The sequence below is a fragment of the Dasypus novemcinctus genome, chromosome 23 (genome assembly GCF_030445035.2).
Source record: "Dasypus novemcinctus isolate mDasNov1 chromosome 23, mDasNov1.1.hap2, whole genome shotgun sequence".
Lineage (NCBI taxonomy): Eukaryota > Metazoa > Chordata > Mammalia > Cingulata > Dasypodidae > Dasypus > Dasypus novemcinctus.
This window is the reverse complement of record NC_080695.1, coordinates 40,380,164-40,393,550: the sequence shown is the minus strand read 5'-3', so window position 1 is coordinate 40,393,550 and position 13,387 is coordinate 40,380,164. Positions and strand designations below refer to the sequence as shown.

At 38.6% G+C, this 13,387-nt stretch overlaps 1 protein-coding gene across 1 annotated transcript in view; it reads left to right on the top strand.

The window, feature by feature from the left end:
- The window catches only part of LOC101435857 (phospholipid-transporting ATPase ABCA3-like), a 198,874-nt gene that overhangs the window by 175,256 nt on the left and 10,231 nt on the right, over positions 1–13,387 (top strand). The window contains exons 14-16 of the mRNA XM_071211469.1: positions 9,528–9,715; positions 10,976–11,146; positions 11,969–12,159. Coding sequence (XP_071067570.1) covers positions 9,528–9,715; positions 10,976–11,146; positions 11,969–12,159 — 550 coding nt within the window. The remainder of the gene's footprint in view (positions 1–9,527; positions 9,716–10,975; positions 11,147–11,968; positions 12,160–13,387) is intronic.

Genomic DNA, 13,387 nt, shown 5'->3' with positions numbered 1-13,387 from the left:
GGCATGCAACAACCTAGTCCATGCATCCTTAAAGCAACTGTAATTGCCCAGAGAGGCTGGTCCAGGTCCCCTCAACTTCCTCCCTACTGGAGACAGGGCTGGAGCCTAGGCTAGGGCTATAATATAGCCCAGGTGGAAAGAAACTGGTCCTATCACTGTTTTCAGTCAGTCCCACTTCCTTTCATGCTGGAGACAGAGTTAAAATGGAGGCTTCTGGTCTCTTTCCAACCTGAACTGGTTCAAACTTTAGCTGTTCTTAAGACTATACTTTAGCCAGCTGCATTTGCTAATCATTAGCTGAAGTCTGTATCCAACTGTCTCTTCCTCTCCCAATTTTGGGAATTGGAGCTTCCAAATCCAGCCAGGAATAGTTCCCAAGGTGTCCTCTACCACCAGTGGGAGATGGGTATCAGCCTCCATGGCATGGACTGCTCTACTCATGAATCTTTACTGCCAATGGGCAGTGCCCTTCCATTCTTTCGAAGATGTTGCTGGATGCTCTTCTGGTCTCCCAAGCCCCCCAAGTAGGTGCTTTAAATATCTCTAGGTGATTATTAACTGCACTGTAGGACAAGCTGACTCTTTGATCACCTTATTCTGCTGTAATCTTGCCCCTCCTCTCTGGCTTCATTCTATTGTATAAGCATATACAGTTGTCCAAACACCAATTATTGAATGGTCTTGGCACACCAGCATCTGCCAGGTATCTAGGGAAATGGTTAATTTGAGAACATTTAAACTAAATTTATCACTTTGGATTTTCTTGTCCCCATTAGTCAATGTGAAAATATGCTGCAAAATGTATATGAGATTTGCTTAGTACATTGCAGTCTCCTGAGTGATGGGATGGGTGAGTTTCTTTCTGGTTTAGTCTTATAAAACATTACCTAAATGAATCAAAGATGACCCCTGTGTGTTGTTCTCAGCATTGTTTACTTTCTCATGGCAGGCTATGACCATTATCCACAAGCCCACCATTCCAAACTCAAATTCTTACACATCTAATTGTTTTAAATGTAGCCCTGACAGCATATTTTTAGTCTTATAGAGTCTTCCTGCTTAGAATATCCCACAAAATTTCAGGCAACATCAGATAGCTATAGAAGTATAATTATCTTAATGTGTTATTGGATTTGGTTTTCTGGTATTTAGTTGAAGATTTTTGCATTTCCATTCTCAAGAGATATTGGTCTGTAATTTTCCTTTCTTGTTGTATCTTTATCTGGTTTTGGTATGATGATGATATTGGTCTCATAGAATAGATTAGAGAGTGTTCTCTCCTCTTCAATTTTTTTAGAAGAGTTTGGGTAGAATTGGTGTTAGGTTCTTGGAACCTTTGGTAAAATTCCCCTGTAAAGCCGTCTGGTCCTGAGCTTTTATTTGTTGGGAGTTTTTTAATGACTGCTTTAATCTCTATACTAATAATTGGTTAGTTGAGATCTTCTATTTCTTCTTCAGTCAGTGTAGGTTGTTTGTAGGTTTATAAGAATTTGTCCATTTCATCTAGGTTATCTACTTAATTAGCATATACACATTTCTAGTGTCCTGTTATAGTTCTTTTTAGTTAGGTCAGATAGGTAGTAATACACACCATTTCATTTTTGATTTTCATTATTTTTGCCTTCTATCTTTCTATCAGTATAGTGAAAGGTTTGTTGATTTTACTGGTCTTTCAAATAATCAACTTTTGGTTTTGTTGATTTTTTGTTGTGTTTATTTTTCTTTATTTCATTTTCTCCTATCTACTCTTCATTAGTTCTTCCCTTTTGCTTGCTTTGAAATTAGTTTGCTCTTCTTTTTCTAGTTCTTCCAGTTTTGAGGTCAGGTCTCTAATTTGAGATTCTTCTTCTTTTTTAATGCAAGCATTTAGAGCTATAAATTCCTGTCTCAGTAGTGCCTTTCTTGCATACCATCAGTTTTAGTATGTTGTATTTTCATTCTCATTGCCTTAATATATTTTCTAATTCCCTTGTCATTTCCTCTTTAATCCATTGGTTGTTTAAGTTTATGTTGTTTAATTTCCACATGCTTATGGATTTTCTGTTTCTTCCTGTTATTGATTTCTAGCTTCATTCTGTTGTGGTTTGAGAAAATATATTGTATGATATCAATATTTTAAAATTTATTTAAATTTATCCTGTCACCTAAGATATAGTCTATCCTGGAAGATATACCATATGCACTCACTTGAGAAGAATGTGTATTCTGTCATTGGCTGAAGAATTCTTTATATGTCTATTAGGTCAAATTGGCTTACAGTATCATTCAAGTCTTGTATTTTCTTATGGATCTCCTCTTTAGATATTCTATGCATTATTAAGAGTGTTGTAATAATATCTCTTAATGTAGAACCATTTATTTGTCCCTTCAAATCTGTCAGTATTTGGTAGATATATTTTGGGTCTTCACTGTTAGGTGCAAATATATTTGTAATTTTTATGTCTTCTTGTTCAGTTGACCCCCTTATCACTATATAATGACTGTTTTTGGCCCTCATAACAATTTTTCATGTAAAGTCTTTTTTATCTTGTATTAGTATAGCTACCTCACCTCTCTTTTGGTTACTACTTGCATGGTATATTTTTCCATCCTTTCATTTTCAATTTACTTATGTCTTTGAATTTAAGGTGAATCTCTTTTGACCACATATAATTTTTTATCTATTCTGCTAATTTCTGTCTTTTGACTGGAGAGTTTAATCCATTTATATTTAAAGCCCCTAAAAGAGTGCAGGATTTTCTTCTATCATTTTGCTATTTAATCTTTGTAAGTTTTATATTGTTTTTGTCCCTTAATTCTTTCATTAATGCCTACATTCATATTTATTTGATATTTTGTAATGAACCATATTGAGTACCTTCTTATTTGTATTTGCATATATTTTTCATATATTTCCCTTGTGGTTACCATGGGGTTAAAATTTAACTGGAATATATAGCACACATTTGATTTGGTACCAACTTCACTTCAGTAGTATACACTCAAATTTTCCTGTATCCTTTCATATCCCACTATTTTTGTACTTGTTATCAATTATATCTTTGTATATTGTATATCCCAAACCATAGATTTATCATTACTTTTTATGCAATTGCATTTTAGCACTTGTATAAAAATGACTTATATACTAAAAAATACAAAAGAATATTACTGACATTTATAATTTCCCAAATGATTAACTTTACCATTGATCTTTATTTTTTATACCATACTGAATCACTGTCTAGAGTCCTTTCCTTTCAGTCTGAACTCCCTTTAGCATTGCTTGTAGGGCAGGTCTGATGGTGATGAACTCCCTCAGGTTTTGTTGGTTAGGGAATGTTTTAATCACTCTCATATTGTTGGAAGAATGTCTTACCAGGTATAAAATTCTTGATTGGCAGTTGATTCTTTCAGCAGTTTAAGTATTTCAACAGATTGCCTTCTTGCCACCATGATTTCTGATGAGAAATCAGCACTCAATCTACTTTGGACTCCTTTGTACATAACTTCTTTTTCTCTTACAGCTTTCATAACTCTCTCATTGTCCTTTGCATTCCACAGTGTGATCAATACAATACATGACAGGATATACTTTTTTTCCATGTTTACCCTCTGTTTTTCTCTGGGCTTCTTAGATGTGCATATTCACATCTTCAACTAAGCTTGGGAAGTTGTCATTTCTTTGAATATTCCTTCTGCCCCTTTCTCTTCCTTCTGGGACTCCCATAATATGTATATTGGTATGCTTGATGTTACCCCAGAGGTCTCTTAGGCTATTTTAGCTTTTGGTAATTCTTTTATCTTTCTGTTCCTCAACCTGAACCATTTCAACTGTCTTGTCTTCAAGTTCACAGGTTCTTTCTTCTGCTAGTTCCAATCTACTCTTGAAACTCTCTTGGGAATTTTTCTTTCCATTATTGTGGTCTTCAACTCCTATAATACTGTTTGGTTCCTTTATAAAATTTCTCTGTTACTAGGATTTTTATATTGCTCATTCATTTTTTCCTGGTATCCTGTAGTTCTTTCTCTATATTTTCCTTCATCTCCCTAAGTATTTTTTTCTCCCTCTCCCCTCCACCCTGCCCTTTTGCTGCCTGTGTCCATTCACTGTGCAATCATCCATGTCTGTTTCTTTTTGTCTTCTCATTTTCTCCTCCAGGCTCTATCAGGATTCAATCCCAGGGACCTCTGACATAGAAGAGAGGTTCCCCATCACCTGCACCACCTTAGTTCCTGGTTTCTGCTGCATCTTGCTTTGATTCTCCTCTGCACCTCCCCTTTGCTACATCATCATCTTGCTGTGTTGCTTGTCATGTGGGCATGCCTTCACCGGGAGGCCCTGATGATTGAACCCAGATTCTCCCACATGGCAGATGGAAGCCCAATAGCTAGAGCCACACCCACCTCCTTTCCTTCTTGAGTATTTTTTTTATCTTTTTTTTTAGTCTTTCCTTGGTATGCCCAAAATCTGGTCACCTTTGTTGGTGTGTTTTGAGTTTTTATCCTCTTCCTTCGGCTGGGCCATCATCTCTTCTTTGTTTGTCTTTTACTCCTTTGTTTTACCCTGTACATTTTTAATATTTTAAAATGTTATCTCTCGGATTTATTCCCTGAAATGTCTGTTTCTTGATTTTGTAAAGAGCTCTTGATAAAACAGAGATTTTCTTGAGGGTCAACCCTCCTATCAGGAAGTTCTGTGCAAGGCAAATGTAAAGAGCAAGATCTTCTCTGTCTTTTCTAAGTCTGTGTCTTGTCCTGGGATTGTGCTTATTTGTTATTTTCAGTTCCCCTATTTACAAGAGTTTGAATGATCCCTCTATTTCTCAGGAGACTGTCCCCCCTCTTCTGCTTATTTTAAAGCAGGCAAATTTTGTCCCAGGTTATCTGCCTCACCAGTTTTTTACACTCATTTTCTTGTGAACTGCTTTCACCTGGGGGGCAAATTCTGGAGAGGGGTGGTCAAGACAGAGAGTCAGTCTTTCCCAGTTTGAACAGGGCCAGGAATCCACAAAGGGGTCACAACTGACTCCAAGCTGCCCTGGGGAAAGAACCAGGAAGGACATCAGGGGTTTCTATTTTGAGAGAGAGTTGTTTTATTTTTTTTAATTTATTGAAGTGCATCACTCCCACATAAATATGCATAAGTAATAAATGTATAGTAATAGTTGTGAACTTATGAAATAAACATACACAACATTCAAGTGACTTCTTCAATGACTCCTCATAGCTGCACTTTCTTGACCTGCCCATCAAACCACGTATCCCTGAGGAAGTGTAGGGTCTTAAGTTTTGTTAGCTCCATTTGTTTGGGTCTGGTTGGAACAATGGCCACCCTCATAGTTGGGCCCCCAGTGATCCAAAGTTGCTAATCAAAAACCATGATCAGCAATAAGCATGTCCACCCCTGATCTTGAAGAAGAGGATTTATATATCCCTTTCTGTGTCCACTGAGCTAGCCAGTGGTCATACCCCATGAGAGTGGGGGGATGGGTGCCAGTAACATTTCACTAGTCTTTACCATAATTTATCTGCCTCTTCCTCCTGCTCTTGCTGGACAGTGTCCTCTTGGTTTCTGGAGTTTCAAAATAGTTGTTTCAGATGGTTCTTGCTTATTTAATAGTTGTTCTAGTAGGAAGACTAAATCCTGGAGCTTCCTACTCCACCATTTCCCCACAATTCTTTCCTAAATAGTTGCTATGTTGTTAGCTCTTCAGTGTTTTTAAGGATTTTAGAAGTATTTTGTGCAGAATACTTTGTTTTTGTTAAAAGGGTTGGCATCATGAACCTAGATAGGAATTATCAGAAAAGAAATACTTTGTTCTTTGCCTATCTTCATAAATTAATTCATTTAATTTTCTTTGTGAATTATCCTTAAGCCATAACATATTTTTAAGTTTCCAAGCACTTGGTAGTGTTGTCTTAAAAAAAAAACAATATTTTTACATTTGATTTCTAATGTAAGTGCTGTGGTGGTTTGAAACTGTCCATACCCCAGAAAAACATGTTCTCAATTCTAATCTATTCCTCTTGGTGTAAACTCATTGTAAGTAGGACCTTTTGATGGGGCTAATTCAGTTAAGGTGTAACCCACCTCATTCATTTGACAATTGACAAGTTTCTTGTGCAATGTGTTTAAACGGAATCATTGTCACCCTGGACTGAAATGGACAAAGATAGGACACATTAAAAGAAAAATCACTTCAAGGACAGAAACAGGGAAACTGAGATCTGAAACAAAGATATCTTCTCAGTCCAAGCGAGTGGACCCACCCATGTGTATGGAAGGACAAGTCTGCCTTGCCACTTGGAGATGGGGGTCCTTCTACCCCATTGTTCAGGAAGAGTGCTGCCACCCCAGTGTTCTCAGAGGCTGGAGCCTATTTCTTGGGGATTGCAGAGAGTGTGGCTGTGACCCCAATGCCTGATAAGGGTGGAACCTGTGCCCCAGCATTCCAGGAGAGCCAGGCTCACAACCAAATGCTTGAAGAGGATGGATCCTTCAACCCAGTGCTTGGAGGAAGAGCATGGCTGCTATACAAATATTGGGAAGGGTTGGGGTTTCTACTCCATCAGACCTGGAGAACAAACCACCATTCCATAGATGACTGTCAGATCTTGAAACCCTTCCAGAGTTTCAAAATTGTTAGGGACCCATGATTCCAGTTTTCCTTCCAATTTCTCCCTATGGGAATGGAAATGTTATTCCTATGCCTGTCCTTCCTTTGTGTATCAAAAGTTGACAAATTTTCCTCTAGGTTTCACAGGTCCACAGAGAGAGGGCAATTGTGCCCCAGAACAGATCACAGCTATAACTAATTACACGAAACTTTGTACTAAGCATTGTTTTTAAAAGGACTTAATGCTTTTGGGAAATTGTGATGAAATGAATGTATTTGCATATAGAAAGAACATGTCTTTTGGGGTTCCATAGGGTGGACTGTGGTGGTTTGAAACTGTATGTACCCCAGAGAAACATGTTCTTAATGTTTTTACCTTTACTGTGGGTGCAAACCTACTATAATTAGGACCTTTTGATGAGGCTACTTCAGTTAGGGTATTACCCACATCATTCAGGATGGGTCTTAATCCTATTACTGGAGTCCTGTATAAACAGAATGAATACACACAGAGAGAAATAAAAGTCACAGGAAGCAAGAAGCTGAAGTGGAACCCAGAAAAAAAGGAAGTAAACAGGAGCTGCTACCATGTGCCTTGCCCATGACAGAGGAGCCAAGGATCACTGGCAGCCAGTCTTAGGGAAGAAAGCTTCACCTTTATGATGCCTTGATTTGGCCACTGTAATGGCCTCAAAAGGGTAAGCTAATAAATTCCCATTGTTTAAGCCAACACATTTCATGGTATCTGCTTTTAGCAGCCTAGGAATCTAAAGCAGTTACATTGTGGTCATAATCCTTCAGTGATTTAGAGAGATATGAAAACTTATTTTGTATGTCATTTTTAAATTATTATTATTTTTTAATAATAATAATTTTTTAAATTCATTTTTTTAAAAATATTACATTAAAAAAATATGAGGTCCCTACCACCTCCACCCCACCACTTCCCCCCCAGCAACCCTGACTCCCATCATCATGACACATCCATTGCATTTGGTAAGTACATCTCTGGGCATCGCTGCACCTCATGGTCAATGGTCCACATCATAGCCCATACTCTCCCATGTTCCATCCAGTGGGCCCTGGGGGGATCTACAATGTCCCGTAATTGTCCATGAAGCAGCACCCAGGACATTTTTATTGTTTTACATAAGATGATTGGTTCACAAAACTTAGCCTGAAACATTCAAGCAAAGGAAGTCTGTGTTCATTGTGGAGTCTTATGAATTAACTTTTTAATCATTTCTTTAACTTATTTGTTATTCTTCTTTGTTTTAAAATGGTTCCTTCACTATATCCCACATTGTTTAAAATGTTTTGTCAGTTGTATTGAATTCTCTTAACCCATGACTTAGTACAACTTTAGAAAGTGACTTTAAAATTTAAAATTACACAGAGGTTTTTAAAAATATTCATCATTTTATTGTTGATTTTTTAATTTATTACCTTGTGATATTTTATCTGCATGTTTTCTATTTTTTAAAATATGTTGAAACTTCCTTTCTGACCAACATGTGACTGAAATAATAATAATAATATTCCACCTCTGCTCACCTGCATATACGGTAAAGCTCATGAAGCCATACTGCACATAAAAGAGATGGGGAAACCTCACTGATAGTGACCCATCTACTACTGCTACTACTACTAAGAAGTAGGCTATGACAAAGCCTAACCTGATACTGCTATGCAGACTTTCCTTCTTTGATAGTCTTTGATTTTTTGCTCCTGGTATCCCTTTTGACTGAACTCATACAGAGATACTAAAGTTAATAATGTCTCCATCCTCAAAATATCTTTTATTTATTAACACTGTACCTTATACTGCCAATTTTAGATCTTTTTTAAGGCCATCAGAGTTTCTTTTAGGATCTCAATGAGTAAAGTATTGAGCCAAGACTAGACTAGGTCTCTTTCTAGCTCATTATCCTTCTTCAGATGAATATACTCCTGAAAATAGGAAAACTGCTCTAATTTTTAAAATTATTTTACATTTAATTCCTAGATTGGCTATGTCTCTATGATGAGGAGGTTAATCTTATAAAAATCTGTTTTGGGCACACATCCTCTGCTTTAATTTTTAAATTATTTCCATTTATTTCATAGATTGGTGTGGCAGTTTGAGACTATTTATGAATCCCCAAAAGAGAGATTATGTTTGTAAACTGCCCTGTTCCTCTGGGTGTGATACCCTTTGAATGCACTAGATTAACCTGACATGTCTTGATTAAATTACCTGTTAAGATTAGGGCTTTGATTCAACCATGTCAGTTGGGTGTGACTCAGTGTTGAGTCCCCATGGTGGGCTGATATAAATGGACTCAAGAAGACACACAAAAGAAGACACAGAAGAGGAGAGAATTTAGTCATTTGGTCCTGCCATGTGACAGAAAGGAGAAGCTCAAAACAGCTAACGCCCTGGGAAAAGACAAGCCCTATGCCAGCCTACTGCTGAGATTGGAAGAAGCTGGGGCCACAGAGCCTTAAGAGGAATAAGGAAGGAGAGATGAGGCAGAGATGGCCTGCCATCTTGCTTCAACATGTAGAAACAGACTTTGGTAAGAAAGCAACCTTGAGTTGGACCCTTTAGGGCCTTGTAACTGAAAGTGTTTATCCCAAATAAATGCCCTCTATAAAAGCCAGCAGATTTCTGGTACTTTTCATTATCATCCCTTTGGCTGTGGGTCTATGATGAGGAGATTAATCTTAGAAAAATCTATCTTGGGTATATACCCTAAGCACATTTGCATTTCTAACACACAGCAGTAGCCTTCAGCTGCAGTGATTTTGTAACTACTAGAAGAGTAGTAAATCTTTTTAGGAACTCTGTGGGGGCAAACCTTTTTAGAGGCAGGTCTTCTAGCTCATCCATGTTTACTGTATGCACAATGGGAGAGCTGACTTGTGTCTATTGCTATTGCCTTCTAGATAAGGTCCAAAATTGGCTACTGCCCACAGTTCGATGCCTTGCTGGAGCACATGACTGCTCGGGAAATAATGGTCATGTATGCCAGGTTGTGGGGAATCCCTGAGGCCAAGATTTCCTCATCTGTGAACTACTTGTTGAGCTCACTGAATCTGCAAGGCAAAGCTGATAAGCCAGTCTACACTTACAGGTGCAGTATTTTTACTTGCATTCTTATTGATGCTAATGTTGAGGAGCCACCTTATGTTTGTTCTTTTAGGAATGAATGACCATAGCTTAAACTGAGCTCTCTAATAAACAGAGGCAATGACTGTAAAATAATAATGCCCTGGCCAGGGTTTAGATGCCAGCAATAAAGCAGAACTGGATAGTATCACATCTTGCCTTTTCAGAGATGAACCTAACAATCCTGGTTCTGCTTGAATTATAGCCACTGAATTCCAAACGAGAGCATCTCTCTCACAGTCTCCCTATGGTTCTTTGTCTCTCAAATAATGGTGAATGTGCATTTTTTTGTATTGGCCTGGCCAGCATGTAGTTTATGTATCTGGGAATTTCATGAAACTCAAGAATAAAATTATAAAATTAATTGACTAAAAAAATCATAAACTTATCACAAATGTTTCACAACAATGTGAGGTATTTGCTGTGAAGTGGGTGATATATGGGAGCCCTGTATGATGTTATGCATGTTTGTTTCGTAAGTTCACAACTTGTACTATACACTTAGTGTTTATGAATGTTCATGTATGAATGATATACTTCAATAAATTGTTTTTAAAATGAAAAAAATCATAAACAAAAGTCTCTTTTTCATATTTCAAATGAAAATGAATTGATTTATACCTCTGGATTTGGTTCTGGTACTTTGGTAGAGTTACACATAATCAGCATTTTTAATGCCTCTGCTAATTTCTGTAACTCAGCATTTTGGAAATCTTTTCTAATTGTTTCCTGCAAATAACTATGTATTAAATACATATTCTATATTTTAAATTACTTTAATGTAAAGCCTTTTTTTTTTTTAAAGATTTATTTATTTTTATTTATTTACTTCCCCTGCCCTCCCCCGGTTGTCTGTTTTCTGTGTCTTTTTGCTGCGTCTTGTTTCTTTGTCCGCTTCTGTTGTCGTCAGCGGCAACGGCAGGGAAGTGTGGGTGGCGCCATTCCTCGGCAGGCTGCTCCCTCCTTCGCGCTGGGCGGCTCTCCTTATGGGTGCACTCCTTGCGCATGGGGCTCCCCCACACGGGGGACACCCCTGTGTGGCACGGCACTCCTTGCACGCATCAGCACTGCGCATGGGTCAGCTCCACACGGGTCAAGGAGGCCCGGGGCTTGAACCGGGGGCCTCTCATATGGTAGACGGACGCCCTAACCACTGGGCCAAAGTCCGTTTCCCTAAAGCCTTCTTTTCTTCTTCCACTTTCTCTCTTCTTCCTTGACCATAAAGTGGAGGAGTCAAACGTAGGCTGAGTACTGCAGTTGCCCTAATTGGAAAACCCTCAGTCGTCTTCCTGGATGAGCCATCAACTGGCATGGATCCAGTAGCCCGGCGCCTGCTCTGGAATGTGATAACAAGGACACGAGAAAGTGGCAAAGTCATCATTATAACCTCCCACAGGTATGAGTCTTTGGGAGGCTTGCTTGAGGGGTGGGAGGAGTTGTAGTAGCTATAAGAGAGAATTATTTGGGGCCAGGAATATTGGACAATGATCCTGCTTGAGTATGTGAGCTCCTCAGTAATCTAATGAATGAATAGCCAAGAATCCTGGGTATACAAAATAATCAAGAATGTGGAGAGGAGAGGAAGTTTTTGGTTTTTTTTAAGGGTTTTTAAAAAAAATTAATTTATTTATTTCTCTCCCCTTCCCTCCCACCCCGGTTGTCTGTTCTCTGTGTCTATTTGCTGCATCTTCTTTGTCTGCTTCTGTTGTTGTCAGTGGCACGGGAATCTGTGTTTCTTTTAGTTGTGTCATCTTGTTGTGTCAGCTCTCCGTGTGGGCGGCGCCATTCCTGGGCAGGTTGCACTTTCTTTCGCGCTGGGCGGCTCTCCTTATGGGGTGCACTCCTTGCACGTGGGGATCCCCCACAAGGGGACACCCCTGCATGGCAGGGCACTCCTTGAGAGCATCAGCACTGCGCATGGGCCAGCTCCACACGGGTCAAGGAGGCCCGGCATTTGAACCGCGGACCTCCCATGTGGTAGACGGATGCCCTAACCACTGGGCCAAGTCCGCCGCCGAGAGGAAGTTTACGAGATGTCCTTTTTGAGGATTTGGTGCTTTACTACTTTGAATTTGAACTTCCCAACTATAAGCTTGACAATAGAACATGCAATTTCCCATGCAAAGAGAGTCACAAAGTCCTAGCTGTTTAATTTCAGGATGCCTTCCAAAGGAGAAACCTTTTAGCCTTAAATCACTCTGGTATTTTGTCTCCTTAGTATGGAGGAATGTGATGCCCTTTGTACCAGGCTGGTCATCATGGTGAAGGGCAAGTTCATGTGCTTGGGCAGCCCCCAGCACCTCAAGAACAAGTTTGGCAATGTTTACATCCTGAAGGTCAAGATGAAAACTGGTACAGATGAGGATGACTTAAATACCTTAAAGGATTTCATTGAAAAGAACCTCTCAGGTACATTAGATCTGGTTAACTTTGTTAAAGATGTGGTAAATCATACTTATTTTCCTCACCATCCATATGTTGTATGTCTCCAATAACTATTTCCTATGAGATGATATTTATTGACCTTCCATACTGAGTAGCTTTGGGGATGCTTGTTCCTATAAACTTCTTGAGTCTGGTTATGTTAAGAATTTTTCACAAAAAAAACAAAGGTTCTCATTAAGTTTTTGTATCAGCCAGTCAGGCAGTTGCGGATTTGTATGCTGTCCATATGAATTATACATCTAAAATAGTATTTTTGAGCATAATTCTCAATTGTTTGCACATCTTTTCCATGCAGAATTTAAAATTTTCCCCCTCGCACTAAGCATATAACTCCGGTCTTTTGCTGTCTCAGCCAGGATGTGGTTTTGAAATGCAAACAAGAATCACTAAACTTCTTTTTCTACATTCAAGGATAATTTTGCTTTTACATGCTAAATTAAGTAGGTACCTCTGTGCCTACGTGGTTCAGTGCCAAAGACAGTGATCCTAATCTCTCTTTCCTAAATATAAATCAGGGCATGGTAATGCTTTAAATAATTCTGGTTTTCCATCTTAGTTTTTACTTTGGTCGGCTGAATAAATTATCACAAAAGTTCCCATTGTGTGTGAGGCTGAAGAGTTGGAACCTTATCTTCTAGGCAATGGAAAATAGCATGATTGATTATACAATAGGAACTAGGAACAGAGAGGAGAAAACAGATAAGAAATGGATGGTGGAGTGTATATATGGAGGAGCAGATGAGAGGGAAAGAAAATTACATCATAGTTGGTCAGAATAATTATGATAGATCTGTGACAAATGCAGATGGATAAGTCCTTTGAGAAGGATGAATGTTTACTTATGAATTCATTTGACAAATAATTTTAAGTACTCATTGTATCAGAATTTTATTTGATGTGGTGCCTAACTTCTCACAAAGGGAAGCTGTGACTAGAAAGCGTCATTTACTGGCAACTTGCTCTATTTGAAGGAAGGACACAAAAGAGTGACCAGAGACCTATACTCAGGGGTGGGGCCACCTCCACTATAATGGGGAAGTGGATTTGAGATAACATTCCTGTTTGGTAGTGGTCGCCCAATAATCCCTTGCATTATTGAATAAAGTAGCTACTCAACTATAACGGAATCGAAAACGAACTGACATGGGACCTACACATAAACATTAATTTTTATAAGAAAGAAATATTGTAA